This window comes from Capricornis sumatraensis, chromosome 21, assembly GCF_032405125.1.
Source record: "Capricornis sumatraensis isolate serow.1 chromosome 21, serow.2, whole genome shotgun sequence".
Classification (NCBI taxonomy): domain Eukaryota; kingdom Metazoa; phylum Chordata; class Mammalia; order Artiodactyla; family Bovidae; genus Capricornis; species Capricornis sumatraensis.
In genome coordinates this window covers 49,022,607-49,038,272 of record NC_091089.1, presented here as the reverse complement: position 1 = coordinate 49,038,272, position 15,666 = coordinate 49,022,607, and the positions used below count along the sequence as shown (strand labels likewise).

At 48.9% G+C, this 15,666-nt stretch overlaps 1 protein-coding gene across 2 annotated transcripts in view; it reads left to right on the top strand.

Annotated features, from left to right (window-relative positions):
* Positions 1-866: 866 nt before the first annotated feature.
* Positions 867-15,666, top strand: part of LOXHD1 (lipoxygenase homology PLAT domains 1) — a 196,761-nt gene continuing 181,961 nt past the window's right edge. For both annotated transcript variants that reach the window (XM_068993866.1, XM_068993865.1), the window contains exons 1-3: positions 867-996; positions 7,909-8,023; positions 14,453-14,533. In XM_068993866.1, the coding sequence (XP_068849967.1) occupies positions 867-996; positions 7,909-8,023; positions 14,453-14,533 (326 nt within the window). The remainder of the gene's footprint in view (positions 997-7,908; positions 8,024-14,452; positions 14,534-15,666) is intronic.

Below are 15,666 nucleotides of genomic sequence, written 5' to 3'. Positions count from 1 at the left end.
AGAGAGCGATACGGGCAAATGGAAAGCTCTTGTTAGAACAGATGCTGGTCAACTTTGCCAGCCTGTCGGGGTGCTGTGGGGGTCACCTAGGACTCTGTGGGCTTCCCCAGCATCCTTGGCTTCAGCTGTAGGAACTCAGGACTCAGGAAGCACCTTGTGGGTGGTCTGAGTGTTCATCAGAGCAGCAGGTCTCTCCTGGCTGAATGGCCTCTTCTCAAGGAGATGAAAGTGGAGAGGTTGAGAAGGACCCAGTTAGAACTTTGCCTGCCTTGTAAGATGAGCAGAGGTCATAAATAATAGAGGGAAACTGAGTCCTCTGAGTCCGGGGGCCCAGCTGCTTTGGGGCCCTGTGTGCCTCAGGAAGGCCCCAGGTCCTGGGGGCATCTTATCATGGCCCTCGATGCTACAAGACTGGGGTGTCTTTAGGGGGGAGGCCCCACCTGTCCCTGGGGTGGGGGGGCCCTGCTGTGAGGCCAGGTAGGAAACAGATGCCAAGGGCTCATGTCACCTGATTCTCCATGAAAAGAAGAGAGGAGGGTGGGCGGGAGGGGAGGGGTAAGGAGGACAGCCTGTCCTCAGTCCCGGTGAATAAGTCATGAGGCCCAAGGAGAGCCCACGGCAGGTGCAAAGGAGGTGGCGGGGGAGAGGGAGCCAGAGACAGGGGCCAGGGGCAGGAAGAGCTGGGGTAAAGCCCTGAGGTCCTGTTTAGGGGCCAGCGGGGAGAAAGGAGCGGAAGGGCTCTGGACGCGTGTGGGCTTTGACCCACCCGAACGTGTGTGCAGGAGCGCAAGGAGAGGGGGGTCCTGGGAGGGGCCAGGGAGTGGGCACGCTGAGCCCGTGAGGGCCAGGAAGGGGCAGCCGGCACAATGATGCCCCAGAAGAAAAAGAGGAGAAAGAAAGACATTGACTTCCTAGCCCTGTATGAGCAGGAGCTGCTGAACTACGCCTCAGGAGATGACGAGGAGGAGCTGGAGCACGATTACTACAAGGCCAAAGGTCTGCCGGGTCCTGGCTGTGGGGAGGGGGGCCCATCCGATCCCATCCCTCGCTTCGACTCGACCCCTTTCCTGTGGACTATCCTGTTGGGTCTGTACTGCATCCCCTTGAGGATGCACGAGGGCCCCACTGTACTGAGGGCCACAGACTCGCAGGGGCACAGAACAGACTAGAACAGAAGTGCCCACCCTCTCCAGCTCCCGTACCTCCAGCCTGCTCTCTGCGGGGCAGCCTGCATGTGAAGGGCCTGTGGGAAGAGACCTGGGTGCTCATCACGTGCTCAGCAGGGGCTCGGGGCTGCTGCCCGCTGTGGCCGACGGAGAGGGGGCCCTGGGGCTTCGCAAGGCGATGCTGTGGTCCACTCGGGGAGGGCAGTTGGCTCTTTGGACCCAGGGCCCTGGCCTTTTAGTCTTCCTTTCCTCTGGGGCGCATGGCAGCTGCTTGGAAATACTCTACCTTCACGTCAAGTAAACCAGAGAAGGGGTGAACTAGGGACCCAGGAGCCAGTTTGGGCTTAAAAGGGGCTTTTGTTTGCTTCGGTGGTTTTTTTTTTTTTTTTGCTTTGCTTTTACAGTTAAAAAAAATGTTTGACTGTGAATGCCTGTTAGGCAGTGGATTTATCACTCGTGTGTGTGTTTGCTCAGGCATTGTCTGACTTTTTACAACCCCATGGTCTGTAGCTTGCCAGGCTCCTCTGTCCATGGAATGTCCTAGGCAAGAATGTTAGAGTGGGTTCCATTTCCTTCTCCAGGAGATATTCCCGGCACAGGGATTGAACCCACGTCTGTTGTATCTCCTCATTGGCAAGCAGATTTTTCTTTTCTTTTTTTTTTTTTTTACCATTTTGCCACCTGGGTTTCACGCATCATTGCTGCCTACCTGATCTCTGAAGACATTAAATTCTCAGTGCTCCCTCTAAACTGTCTCACTACCCCCTGTAAGCACCAGATTCACCCATTCAGTCACCAAAGAAGTACTGAATGCATATTCTGTGCCCACGGTGGGATTCTGCTCCTCCTTAACCCCCATTCGCTGGGAGTTCCTTGATTACACCCCATCTGTAGGGCTTGTTCCCCAGCCGAACCTGACCTCTGTGTGGGTGGGGCCCTCCTTTCCTTGTCCTGACTCCTTACCCCATTCCCAGCACAGTCCCACGCTCAGAGAAGGAGGTCATCGCTGTGGCGCCATGAAGGCTGTGGTTCTCCTGGGGCCCCTTTCCCGGCTCCATGTCCCAGGCATCTCCTGGGGTGGAGGCGGGGGTTGTGGGGAGGGACAAGGGGCCTAGAATGAGTGAAGCGTTGCCACCTTTTCTCAGGACTTGCGGTCCAGTGGTGGGGAGGGGCATTGAGGCTAGGTGTTAGGGCAGCACTCTTGATAAGTACTTTCAGCTTTGGGGTGATTCACCCTGGCCAGCACGACTGCTGGTGAGAATATTCGAGCAGCTTTCATAGCTGCCACAATGTCCACTTCTGTTCATGGGCTCTGCCTGCCTCAGTGTGACTCACAGCTTCCCTCTTCTCTTTATCCTGCTCAAAGCATTTCCACTTCCATTCTCACTGTTAATCCTCGAGATCCCCACGTACAGTCCAGGCAGGTGTGATTGGTCTCAGGCTAAGGACAGAGGCTCCGAGAACTGAAGTGATTTCAGCAAGGTCACAGGCAGGAAAGACAAGAGCTTCAACTGTTCCCAAGACGAGTTCCCACTTCCGGTTAGGATGCTATTCAATAGAATCATGGGTCTAAAGCATCAGGCACCACGCTGAGCACTTTACTCATGTGGATTGGTTTCATCTTCACAACAACTCAAAGATGCGGGTTGGATTCTCAAAATCTTCTTTTTCAGATGCATCAAGTGAGGCACAAGGAAGCTAAATAATGTGCCTAAGGTCACAAATCTATTAAGTAGCAGAGTTAGGATTTGAATCTTGCTGGTGTGGCTGGTCCTTGCCCTTGTACTGCCCCATCTTGACTGTGCTAAACATAGCTGGAGAAGAGCAAGCCGAGGTGAGTGCCCCGTGACATTCCTAAGAGGCATGGACCCACGGACTCTGCAGTCAGCCGCAGGATGGGATGATGAATGTGGATGGTGCTGACCATAGTCACATTGTGAGCTTTGCCTGCACTGTCGCGGTTATCCTCTCAGCTTTAGAACAATGTGTCACCTACGCCCTTTGAGCACTGGGTTCTTCCGTTATGTGGAGAATCTTGCTGAGTGTGATGGGGAAGAAGAATAAGGAGAAAGGCCTAGGTTTCCTTCTCTGTTCCTCGGGTCACCTCCAGGCCACAATGGAGTTCACCAACAGCCAGAGGGAGGTGAGCAGCTCTCTTGACGCTCTGAGGGTACAGGCTGAGCCTGGAGCGTTGGTCCACCTCCTGACCTACATAGGGCCATGAGGACAAGAGAGTGACTCCTCCAGAATCCGGGTTTCAAAGAGACCTCAGAGGCTGTCTTGCCCAAGCTTCCAGCCCTGGGGCCCTTTTTCTCTCCTGTGTCTCAGACAGGGGCTGCCCAGTGTCTGTGGGAATACAATTTCCCAAGGTGGCCTTCTTGGGGATTTTGTTAATGAAAATGATGACAGTCATGTTGAAGACAAGGCTGATGTCGTTGATGACAACAACAGAGATGATGATGGTGCTGATGATGGTGATGGGATGATGGTAACACTTTATCACTTATGGAATGCATATCTTTCATCCAACTGAGGGAGTATCTGTAAGATAAATTCCCAGAAGTGAAAATAGGCTGGGTCAATGACTATGAAAGTTGAAGACTGTTTTATTTGGTTCAATCCTTATAACCATCCTTCAGAGAAGAAATCTCTACTTCAGCGATGAGGAAAATGAAGCTCAGTAAGAAATTTGTTTGAAATCATAGAGGCAGTGATGGTAGAATTGAGATTACTTATTGGTCAATTTATTTCACAGTCCACATCCGTTTCATTGATTGTTTCATTCATTAATTGTCTTTCCATTCTTTCATCTGTGTGGTTATTTATTGAGCATCTTCCATTTGTCATGCTCTCTGCTAGGAGAAGCCTTGTTGCTGTTGACAGTTCTTCTTTGTGCTGATCAGGGGATTTTACTGCTTGGGACCCTCTGGACCAAACAGAATTTTGTGTTTTCCATGAGATATTTGTCCTCTCTAAGACAGTTCTTCAGCTGTTTGAAAAACTTTTAAATTAAAATTTTTAAATTGAAGAAACACACACGTACATATGGGCTTCCCAGATGGCTCAGCGTCAACGGTAAAGAATCTGTTTGCCAGTGCAGCAGCCTCAGGAGACATGGGTTCAATCCTTGAGTCTGGAAGATTCCCTGGAGAAGGAAATGGCAACCCACTCCAGTATCCTTTGCCTGGAAAATCCCATGGACCGAGGAGTCTGGGAAGCTATAGTCCCTAGGGTCACAAAGAGTTGGACATGGCTGAGCACACACAAACACACATAGAATATTATATATATATTGTATATATATAGCACAAAACTCATAAAAGTACGCATGTTGAATTTTCACAAATGTGCATGCTTGTGTAACCACCATTGAGAACAGGACATAGAACATTTCTAACCTCCAGAAAGTTCCTTCACTCTCTTTCTCAGAGGTAATAGCCCTCCTAATTTTATCACCATAGTTTTGTTTTTTTTTGCTCTTGAACTTCATATAAATTGAATTATATAGCACATTTTTGTGTGTCTAGCTTCTCTTTCACTCAACATTATATCCAAGAGATTTACCTATGTTGTGACTTTTACGTAGTTTGTTCATTTTTATTATTTGTGTATTATTGCATTTTATAGCTATATCACCCTTTGTTTAACCATTCTATTGTTGATGGACTTTGGCGTCATTTTAGTTATTATGGATAAAGATGCTACAGATCTTGTACATATCTTCAGGTGAACACATGCACTCATTTCTCTTGGATTCATAACTGGAAGTAGAATCACAGAGTCATAAAGCGGGCTTATGTTTAGTTACCAGGGCTTGTACCAATTTACACTCAGCAGCAATGTATGGGGCTTCCCTGGTGGCCTAGTGGTAAAGAATCGCTTGCAATGCAGGAGATCGCTTGCAATGCAGGAGACTGCCTGCAACGCAGTAGACCCAGTTTTGATTCCCGGGTCAGGAAGATGTGCTGAAATGGCAGCCCACTCCAGTATTCTTGCCTGGAAAGTCCCATGGACAGAGGAGCCTGGCGGGCTCCAGTCCATGGGGTTGCAAGAGTTGGACACGACTTAGTGACTAAACCACCACCACCACCAGTAACGTCTGAGAGTGCCAATGGCTCCACGTTCTTGAAAATACTGAGTATTTGTCCATCCTTTTAATTGTAGGCATTCTGGTGCATATATGGTAGTGTCTCGTATTTTAATTTGCATTTCCCTTATGAATAATGATATTGAGTCTTTTTCCATTTGGATATCCTCATTTATGACATGCTTATTTAAATATTTTGTCCATTTTTCAACTTTATTGAGACATAATTAACAATAAAATGAATCTACCTTATGTGTGCTGTTTGATGCATATTGACAAATGTATACATCCCTGTAACCTCTTGCAACATTCATACACAGGGTATTTAAATTATTCCGCTAAAGTTTCATGTGACCCTTCCCGGGCAATTCCCCTTGACGTCAACCCTAGACAACCAAGATCTGCTTTCTGTTAGAACAGATTAGAGTTCACATAACTGGCATTACTTATTGTGTGGTAACTTTTGTCTGATTTCTTTCGCTCAGTGGTATGTGCTTGAGACCCATGGGCATTGCATAAGTCAGTTGTTCACTCCCATCTTAAAAAATCCATTCACTTCTGGATGCATTTCGATTGTTTCTAGAGTAGGCTTATTATGCAGATAGTTGCTGTGAACATTTGTGTGCAGGTCTTTGTATGGCCGTGTTCTTATTTCTCTTGGGTAAATATCTAAAAGTTGAATTTCTGGGTCTTATGGTAAGTGTATGTTTACTTTTAAAACAAATTGTTGCCCATTAGAACAATCTTGTGGTCTTTCTTTTTCTTATTAATTTGTGTAATTCTTTACATTTTCTGAACTTCTGTTCTTTGTTGGCTACAGGTAGACTTCAGAGAGATTGTGGATTTGATTTCAGAGCCCAGCAATGAAGCAAATATCACAATAAAACAAGTCACACCAAGTTTTTGGTTTCCCCGTGCCTATAAGTTACGTTTCCCAATATATAGTCTGTTAAGTGTACAATAGCATTACATGTATAAAAAGTGCAATACCTTAGTTTAGAAATATCTTTTGCTAAAAAAATTGCTAGCCATCATCTGAGTCTTTGGCAAGTCATAATCTTTTTGCAATAGTAGCATCAGAGATTGCTGATCACAGATTATCATAACAAATATAATAATAATGAAAAACATTTGAAATATTTTGAGAATTACCAAAATGTGACACAGAGACAAGAGTGAGCAAATGCTGTTGGAAAAGTGGTGCCAGGTGCCAACAGACTTGCTTGACACAGGGTTGCCACAAACCTTCCATTTGTAAGAAACAAAATATCTGTAAAGCACAATAAAGCAAATTATGATAAAAACAAAGTATTATGGTGGTATGCCTCTGTGTGAATTCCAAATATCTTCTAGTCTATGGCTTGCCTTTTCATCTTCAGGATGGCTTAATTTTTTATGTTTAAAAAATTTTTATTTGTTTATTTATTTATTTTGGGCTGTGCCCCTTTCTCTAAACCAGGCAGCTAGAGGCCTTTATGTCTTCTCTCATGTGGTGTGTTTCTAGAATTTCCACTGTGCTCCTCATTTTCCTATTGACTCAGTTTGAAAACCTCCTTGCATAAGTGCAAACCATCTGCGCATCACTTCAGGTCCTGGAGTTATCCTGGGGAGGGGTCTAGGAGCTGTTTGCAGATCAGAAATCCCTGTGGTGCAGACGGTGAAGAGTGAAGGCTTTGGTTATCAGAAGAGACAGGGAGTCACACAAATGTACTGCTTCCTTTCTCCTCCTCATGGCGACTTTCATCAGAACCAGGGGCATCAAAAGGAACCACGTCAACAGCAAAGAGAACAAGCTTCAAGGGCACAAGGAGAGGAGACATCAGTGCCTCTGCCTAAAGGGACTCACTGGCAATTCTGCTTCCCCCATCCCTAGGATGGGTTATCCTGAGATCTCCATGGCAATGCCCAGGCAATGCCACAGGAAGTGAGGACTGTGAGGCAGCCTTGTGTAGAGGGCAGAGAAGAAGGTGAGAACCAGGGGCATGCTCTGAAGAAGATCTTGGCTAGGAGGGCATCCATGTACTGTCCTGGAAAGATCACAGATGGGCTTTGGGAGCCTGGGGCTGGGCTCTGGTGTTAGCATTGTGTAGTGTGTGACCTGCAGAGAAGGCAATGGCACCCCACTCCAGTGCTCTTGCCTGGAAACTCCCATGGACGGAGGAGCCTGGTGGGCGGCAGTCCATGGGGTCTCGAAGAGTCGGACACGACTGAGCGACTTCACTTTCAGTTTTCTCTTTCCTGCATTGGAGAAGGAAATGGCAACCCACTCTATTGTTCTTGCCTGGAGAATCCCAGGGATGGGGGAGCCCGGTGGGCTGCCATCTATGGGGTCACACAGAGTTGGACACGAGTGAAGTGACTTAGCAGCTGCAGCAGCAGCAGCAGCAGTGTGTGACCTGAGCTTATCCCTTTGCCTACAAGTTCCTCACCTGTAAAATGAGCAAGCAGCATTAAGTGGGAGACTGTGGTCTCATGGCAGGACTTGATGTGGGTCTCATCCTGGCTTAGAGTCTTGGGGGTTGCAGCAAGCGTTCCAAGAGTCTTCTGTGCTGGGTATCCCTGGTGGATTTAGAGGGAGCCAGGGCTTCTCCGAGCCCACATAGGATTCAAGGTTCTCTTCTGAGCCTGCCTCCAACTTCTCCTTTCCTCCTCCAGTGTACGAGGTGGTCACAGCCACAGGGGACGTTCGTGGTGCAGGAACAGACGCCAATGTCTTCATCACCATTTTTGGAGAGAATGGGCTCTCTCCCAAGCTCCATCTCACCAGCAAGTGAGTACTGACTCAGACTTGGTGGGGTCCTGGGCTGGAACTGAGGGTTGATACAGTCCTGGAGCCCATGAGGGAAGACATATGTGTCCACAGGTATATGAAGTGGTGTGGGCCTTGCTAATGACAGGCCACGTGCTAGCCAGGTCTCAATCAGTGAAGCTTCTCTGTTGATTTTTGTGTGTATAGTCATGCTTACTTTGGATCTCAGAATTCCAAGTATTCATACCAGTTGTCCTTTGATGTGGGAGAATAAATACTCAAGCAAGAAACAAGGTGTAGGCCCAGCTTTACCATTTAGTTGCCATAAAACATTGACCAAATATCTTTGCACCCAAAGCCTTGACTTCCTCATATATCATCCGGAAGTGATGATCACCTTTTACCAAACTCATAGGACTTTTCGGAAGAGAAGAGAAGGTCATGCCTGTAGATCATGCATGAAGGTCATGCATGATCTTAAATGCTCTGCACCTATGTCTCACCCAGGACCAATATCATACCAAACCTACTTGCCCACTAACGCACACTCAAGCCAGTGCGTGTGTTTGTATAAATGTGTGTGTGTGTGTGTGTGTGTGTGTGTGTGTGTGTGAGCGTGCCTGTGTCCTCCATGTCACTGTGGCCCACTGAGAGCAGAGGCTGCTTCCCTCCTCCCCCGACACCACGCAGGGGCACACAGGGTTACTACACATGGTAACGCTAGAGTGGAATCATGGAATTCCAGAGATGGTCGGGGCCTTACCTGGGCAACTGGTTTTCACCCTGTGCTAAGTGGAGCAGGGTATTGGTGAGCTGGTTTGGGGCTCCCAATACCCTATCCTCCCTTTCTTTGGAGCAGCTTGGCTTATACTTGTCTTGTCTACTGAGTTTCTCAGTCAGATTCTATTTGCTCCAAGGATTCTATAGCCAAAGAAGATGTGAAAATCACTAAATCTATTCCAACCTGCTCTTGGGAAATCTGGGGTCTAGAGGAGAGAGGTGAGCAGCTCTGGATCATGGAGCTTTTGATGGTAAAGCTGGTCCTCAAACCCCAGGGTCCTGATGCAGATGTTCCCTTGAGTACATGACCCCATGGCCCTGGAGGGTGTGCAGGAGTCTCCCCTCGTAGTTCTCCTGGGGCTCCAGGGTGTGATCTCTGGGCTTCGTGGCTCCACACCTTCAGATGTTGTGGGAGAAGAGATAGAAGGGTGGGGTCCATGGGCCAGGAGACTCATAGACTCTGTACTTAGCAGACCAACCAGGGAACACGTTGTCTTATCTACTGAGTTTCTCAGTCAGATTCTATTTGCTCCAAGGATTCTATAGCCAAGGAAGATGTGAAAATTACTAAATCTATTCCAACCTGCTCTTGGGAAATCTGGGGTCTAGAGGGGAAAGGAGATGGCCCCGGCCATCTCTGGAATTCCATGATTCCACTCTAGCGTTACCGTGTGTAGTAACCCTGTGTGCCCCTGCGTGGTGTCGGGGGAGGAGGGAAGCAGCCTCTGCTCTTCCAGCAGAACATGTTCGCCCTGAAGGCTGACCTGGGTGTAAATGCGACTGTGTTGAGGCAGGCATAACGTCCTATTTTGTCCATTTCCGCAGAACAGGGTACCCGCCTCCTTGTACTGCTTACCCTGCTGAGTGGCTCGCTTGTGGAAGCCCTTTGCTCCAGTGCTGTGGGCACGGTAAAGAGAATACATGAAAATTCCATCCTTTTTGCCATGTGTCCTCCTGGAGCACAGCCCTCTAGGGAGAAGCTGCTGGACCTTGGGGAGTCCCCAGGTGGGAGTCCCCAGCCTGTCTTTTTCTAAACAAAGAGAATCAGCCCCCTTTTGTTGTGGTTCCTCACCATCTTTCCTCTCTTGCATCTGTATCCTTAGACTCGCCCCTCTCATCTTTTCCCTTTGTCAAAATGCCCTCTCAGGAAGGTCCCTGGAGTCAGCTTTTATAGCCCTGTGTGAAGGTTCATCGCTGATTCCCCTCTCCCTGGGAATCTGAGTTCCAGTCTTCCTTCTCAATGGGGAAGACAGACTGCATCATGGGAGAGGGTCTCCGGCAGCACCAAGCCGGCAGGGCACCAGGCAGTGCTGAAACTGCAGGAAGGCAGCCAGCTTTTCTGGGGTAGCCCTGCACACAGGAGTCAACGTCCCCCCACTGCTCTGTGGGTTTGCTGGTGGGGGGCTCTCCTATGTCTGTGTTCTGCCTCAGGCTGGGCATTGGGGGGCAGAGATTAGACCAAGACCCCAATCCGGCTGGGGCAGAGGGTTCTTCAGGAGCTCATGGGAAGTGGGTAGTTTCTGATATACAGGCACATTTTGCAACATCAGCTGTTTGTCCTTGGAGAGACTAGAGAGGTGACGCCTAGAGGGATGCTAGCTGGAACCAGAGGATGATGGGAGATCTGCCTTGTACCTCCAGCATTTATCGCAGTTCTTTGCAAAGAGAGCTCCCTCAATGATTTGGTATCAGTGTGGCTAGATTAGGACTTTACAGGGAAGGACATGTAATCTGGACCTCAAGGGGTGAAAAGGACTCTGATAAGAAAGGATCAGAAAGAGGGTACTTTAGATGAGGGAGGACAGCTTGCAGAAGTACGGAGGCCACAAGGGGCACTGCAGGCCAGCGGGGGCTGCATGGAGGCGCAGAGAGGAAGGAGCTAGGAGAGGCAGGGGAGGACTAGGCGGGAGAGGGCCTTGCTTGAAAGTCAGTTAGTGGAGATTTGACGTACTCTGCAGCCAAGAAGGACGAATCTGACCATAGTGAGCCGGATAAATGGGGAAGTGGGAGACTAGAGCCTGGCTGCTTTGCAAGGCTGCTTTCAGAGTTTGTAAGACCTGAAAACCTGTCTACAAAGAAAACTGCAAAGACACAATCCTCACCATCTGAAACCCTTCTGATTCAAGATGGAGAGCTCAAGTCAAGATAGACCCTCCCCCCAGTTTTAAGATTAAGCCACCGCCCTTCCTGGAGTTTCTCCTTGAACCCCTTCCTCTGCAGCCTCTGGCCGCATCCCTCACCTCGCCTGCTTCTCCCTCACCCTCTTCTCTCTCTGTCCTCGATCCTGCTCTTTCCTACGGCTTTTCTCTTCTGCCCCAGGCCTTACCTTCCACTCTCCTGTGGCTTATCAGGAGTTTTTCATCTCCAGTAGAAAGTAATTTCTGCGGCAAGAAGAACCCTGCGGCCCGATGTTAATGTGCTAACTGTTCTCACCCTCATGATCTGGGGTCTAAATTCCTCTGCACACATCAGACCCTCTCTGAGTCAGCCAAGAGTGTGACACGCTCACTTCCATTCCCCTACTAGCTGACCTCTGCCCTGCCCTCCACACCAGTAAAGTGACGGCAGCTCTGGATCCCAGAGGAAGTCCCATTCTCTGTGACCCAGGACCACCCCCCAGCACGGGTCCCATGTTCAGGATATGGCAAAAGGATGGAAATCTCATGTATCTTCTGGAACACGGTTCTCTTGTTAAGAATTCACCACCCAAGAGTGTGGGAGAATCCTGGCATCTTAGCCTGCCCGGCAGTTAGCTAAAATGCCCTGTGCACGCCTGGAAAGGGTGGGTTCCCTGCAGAACAGCAGGCGCAGGTGGGGGGCTGTGTTGGGCTTTATTTGAGGATTGACCAGCAACTGTGGAGAACATGCCATCTCCCGCAAGGAAATGTGAAGAGGTCGCTATTGTTTGTGATGTTTCCTTTGACCAGGGACCCTCTGTCCTTTGCTGTTGCCACTCTACCTTCAGTCAGATTTCTGACTTACTGGAAGCGGGGGATTTGGAGTCTGACCCCGAGTGGGTTGGGGTTGGGGCTCATCTGAGATTGTCCTGGCCCCTCCCTGAGAGGAGGGAGTCCATGTAGGCCGTCTCTACAGTCCTCTGTTTCCCCTCCTCTGAACAGAGACCCTGGCAATACAGAAGGCCTTGCTCTTTTTTTTTTTCTCCTTGGCTGCACTGTGTGGCTTGCGAAATCTTAGTTCCCCAAGCAGGGATTGAATCCAGGCCCCCCTTGCAGTGGAAGTGCAGAGTCCCAGCTGCTGAACAGCCAGGGACTTCCCCAGAAGGCCTTGCTCTTGTCTGCCAGGATGCTGGTCTCCGTTCTGTAAACACTGTGGGTGATGCCTCACATCCTGCCATGCCCTGGATGCTCCAGTGTGGTCCAGAGACAGCGAGGAGTGTGCCCTCTGCCCACCTCGGCAGATCTTTCTCTCCTTGTTTCCCTTCTTCTATCTCAGTTTTTAAATTTTGTCTTTTGAGCGGCTGTAAAGCAGCATGGAAAAGTACAAACACACTGGAAAGTACGAATTCACCTTCCACCTGGTTGTAAGCACAGGCCCTTTCTGAAGCCGCGGATCTCTCTGTGCTGGATGCAGCTGCTGGAGCTGGAACACTTGTGAGAAGCACCCCGGAAAGCCAGCTGCTTTCTTTCCAAATCGCCTTCCTCTTCCCCTACTAATGGCACTGGTTGTTCCCCAAATTCCATGTACCCTTAGCAGATGACACTCAGCGATCTTGAAATTCATTCCAAAGAATTTACCATGGGCAGCTGTGTGCTGGATGGAATGGGGCTGGTAAAATAGGGACTGTGCTTTTTTCATAGTTGCGAAAACAAGACGTGCTCCCTTCAGGAAACTGAAAAAAATACAGATGAGAATAAGTAGCCAACACTTCATAACAGTCTTATCATCCAATGTTTTTGGATAAATCCTCCCCCTACGGGGAGGATTTTAAATTAACTTGGGGGAATGTTTTAAAATTAACTTGGTGTTCCTTATGTATCGGTTATTCTGTTTGTACATTCTATTTTTAACCTGTTCTTCCTTCTATGCCCATTTCATAAACCTGTTTCTGTTTCATTAAATATTTTTCACAATAGAATTTTTGATGGCTGCCTAATATTCCATCATATAGCTTCCCAGGGTGACTGTTTCATGGGATATTTATATGATGTAGAGACTCCTGTCTATTCCAAAAATCAATTTCCTTATCTCATATACTGAAACAGAAAATACCTCTTATTTCCTTGTCTTTCATTCACACAGTCCTGATGCCCAGAATCAATGTTCACAGAATGTGGGTGGTGTTGCTATTCACCCTTGGAGGTGAGATTCTAACAGGTTCAAGCTGCCAGCCTGGGGGCAAACCATTTCACTGCAGCACAACCCAAAAGTTCCCACCTCTCTCTCCTCCTCCAGCCCTGTACCCACAGTACACCCTTTGGGCTCTTCTCCCTGACGAGGTGACCTCGGTGTACATTTTCACCTGATTTTGTGAGCTTTGCACTGCTTTAGGAGGGCCCTGGGCCCCGTGTCTCACAGTATGCCCACTGTAAGGAGGTTCCTCCCCAGACCAGACTGTTTGCCAACTGGGTCTGTGTGCAGAACCACAGCTTCTATGTCTCTAGAATCTTAAAAGCCTTTGGTTACTGAGAAAGTCTGAGCCTTGTTGCCTTGGGGAGAAGGCCCTTCACCTCCATTTTTATCTTGAAACAGGTGATGGCCAACAAAAAGGCATGGTCTTCTTTATTTTTCATTTCCGTGGGCTGTGTGCCGCTGCCGAGAGCCCTGGCTGGGAGCACTGAGGGAGGGCCACAGCTCTCAGTCCTGCAAGGCCTTCACCATGGGGCAGGAAGAGCTGCGAGCAGGCCTGGACTCAAGCAGAGGGGTCCTGGCCCACACAGAAGACAGAGCAGATGTCCACGTGAGATTCCGGCTTCCACTCCTGGAGGACTCTGTTCTCCAGCCTTCCTGTATCTAAGCTGATGGATGCTAGGATGCTCCCAAGTCTGGACTTGTTTGGGCACCTCATTGAGAAATATCTCAGGTGTACTTGCTTCTGTTTGCACTATTTGTGGGATGCCAGATATGCATTCCCTCACTGCCCCCACTTCCCTGATTGCTGGTTTGGGTTGAGTGTTTCCTTTCTTGTTGGAATGGCAGGACCATGGACCACCACCCAAGGTTTGCATCCACTTGGGGCTGCCTTTGAAACTCTCTCAGCAAGAGCAAGGCAGGTGGGGAAGGAAGGCCAGGGGGCCTGCAGATCCAAGAGCATCATGGCATTATCACATATTCCTTCCTCCTCCACTCTCCCAACCCAGAGCAACCACAGATGTTGGATCATGACTTTGGAGAGCCAGGTTCCCAGCTCTATTACCAACTAGCAATTTACTTGTTTGTAAAATGGGGCTAATGTTGTTCACCATCCTTGCCTTACTGACACTCAGCAAAGATCCCATGAGAACCTGGGTGTGAAAGCGAGGAATGAATACTAACCATCCTTGCCTTCCACCTCTCCAAACCATGTCAGAAAGGAACCTCAGAATGGAATTGACTGCCAGTAGCACTTCCTGGAGTGGGACGGTGGAGGAATTAGGATTTGCCAGCCCTTGGCTCTCCTCCTGGGCCTCCGAGCCAAGTGCTGATCTGTGTTAACCGTGCACACCATTGCAGGAGTGAATCTGCCTTTGAGAAAGCCAACGTTGATGTGTTTCGAGTAAGAACCAACAATGTGGGCCTCATCTACAAAGTCAGGTGAGAGTTTGGCCTCTGACAGGGTGGGGTGAGATGAAGGCAAGTAGAATAGGAACTGCTTTCATTATTGACACTTGGGTGTTGACTGCTTTCCTGGTGTCATCTGAGTCATCTTCCCCTCCCACCCTGAGTCATGGTGCTGTAAGCTTGCCCATTAGAGGTTCACTTCTTTGGGTTATGACAACTTGAGACAATTTTTCACATACTTGGGGGAAATAAGCTCTGAGAAATCCTAGCACAGTGGTTAGCAGACTCTGCATCCAGATTGCCTTGGTTCAAATTTCTGCCCTGCCATTTACCATCTGTGGAACTTCAGGGAGATTTCCTCTCCAAGCTTCAGTTTCCTCATCTATAATAATGGTGCCCAGCTCCTAGGGCACCATTAGGGTTAGTGAGGACTCAAGAGTCAGTGTTCAGAACAATAACTGGCACACAGTAAGCACCCAGTGAGTGTTAGCAATGCCAGGCCATATTGCAGGGAGCCTTTTGACGGGGATCTCCCCTGACTTTGTTCTCTGGGGGAATTTTTGTGAATGTGTGGGGAGGGATAAGTCTGCCAGCCTGGTTGCTGAGCAAGAGCTTCAGTTGTCCCTTTTTGCCCCTCTCCACCTACTGGTGCTGCTGCTGCTGCTAAGTAACTTCAGTTGTGTTCGACTCTGTGTGACTCCATAGACAGCAGCCCACCAGGCTCCCCCGTCCCTGGGATTCTCCAGGCAAGAACACTGGAGTGGGTTGCCATTGCCTTTTCCAATGCAGGAAAGTGAAAAGTGAAAGTGAAGTCGCTCAGTCGTGCCTGACTCTTCGTGCAGCCTACCAGGCTCCTCCGTCCATGGGATTTTCCATGCAAGAGTACTGGAGTGGGTTGCCATTGCCTTTTCCACCTCCACCTGCTACCCATCCCCAATCAAGTTCATGCCCATCTGTCAACATGTCAAGAGCACCTATGGTCTGACTGTACTCAGACTAGAGGGCTTGGACAGGAGTGAAATGCTGCCTCTAATCACTCCTTGTTTTTCTTCTTCCCACTGGGAAATATAGGGCTGTGAACTCTTTTTACTGGGACAATAAGGGATGTATAATAGGCTCTGGCACTGGTTGTGTCAGGGGAAGGGGGTTACGAGCAGGAAAGGGGC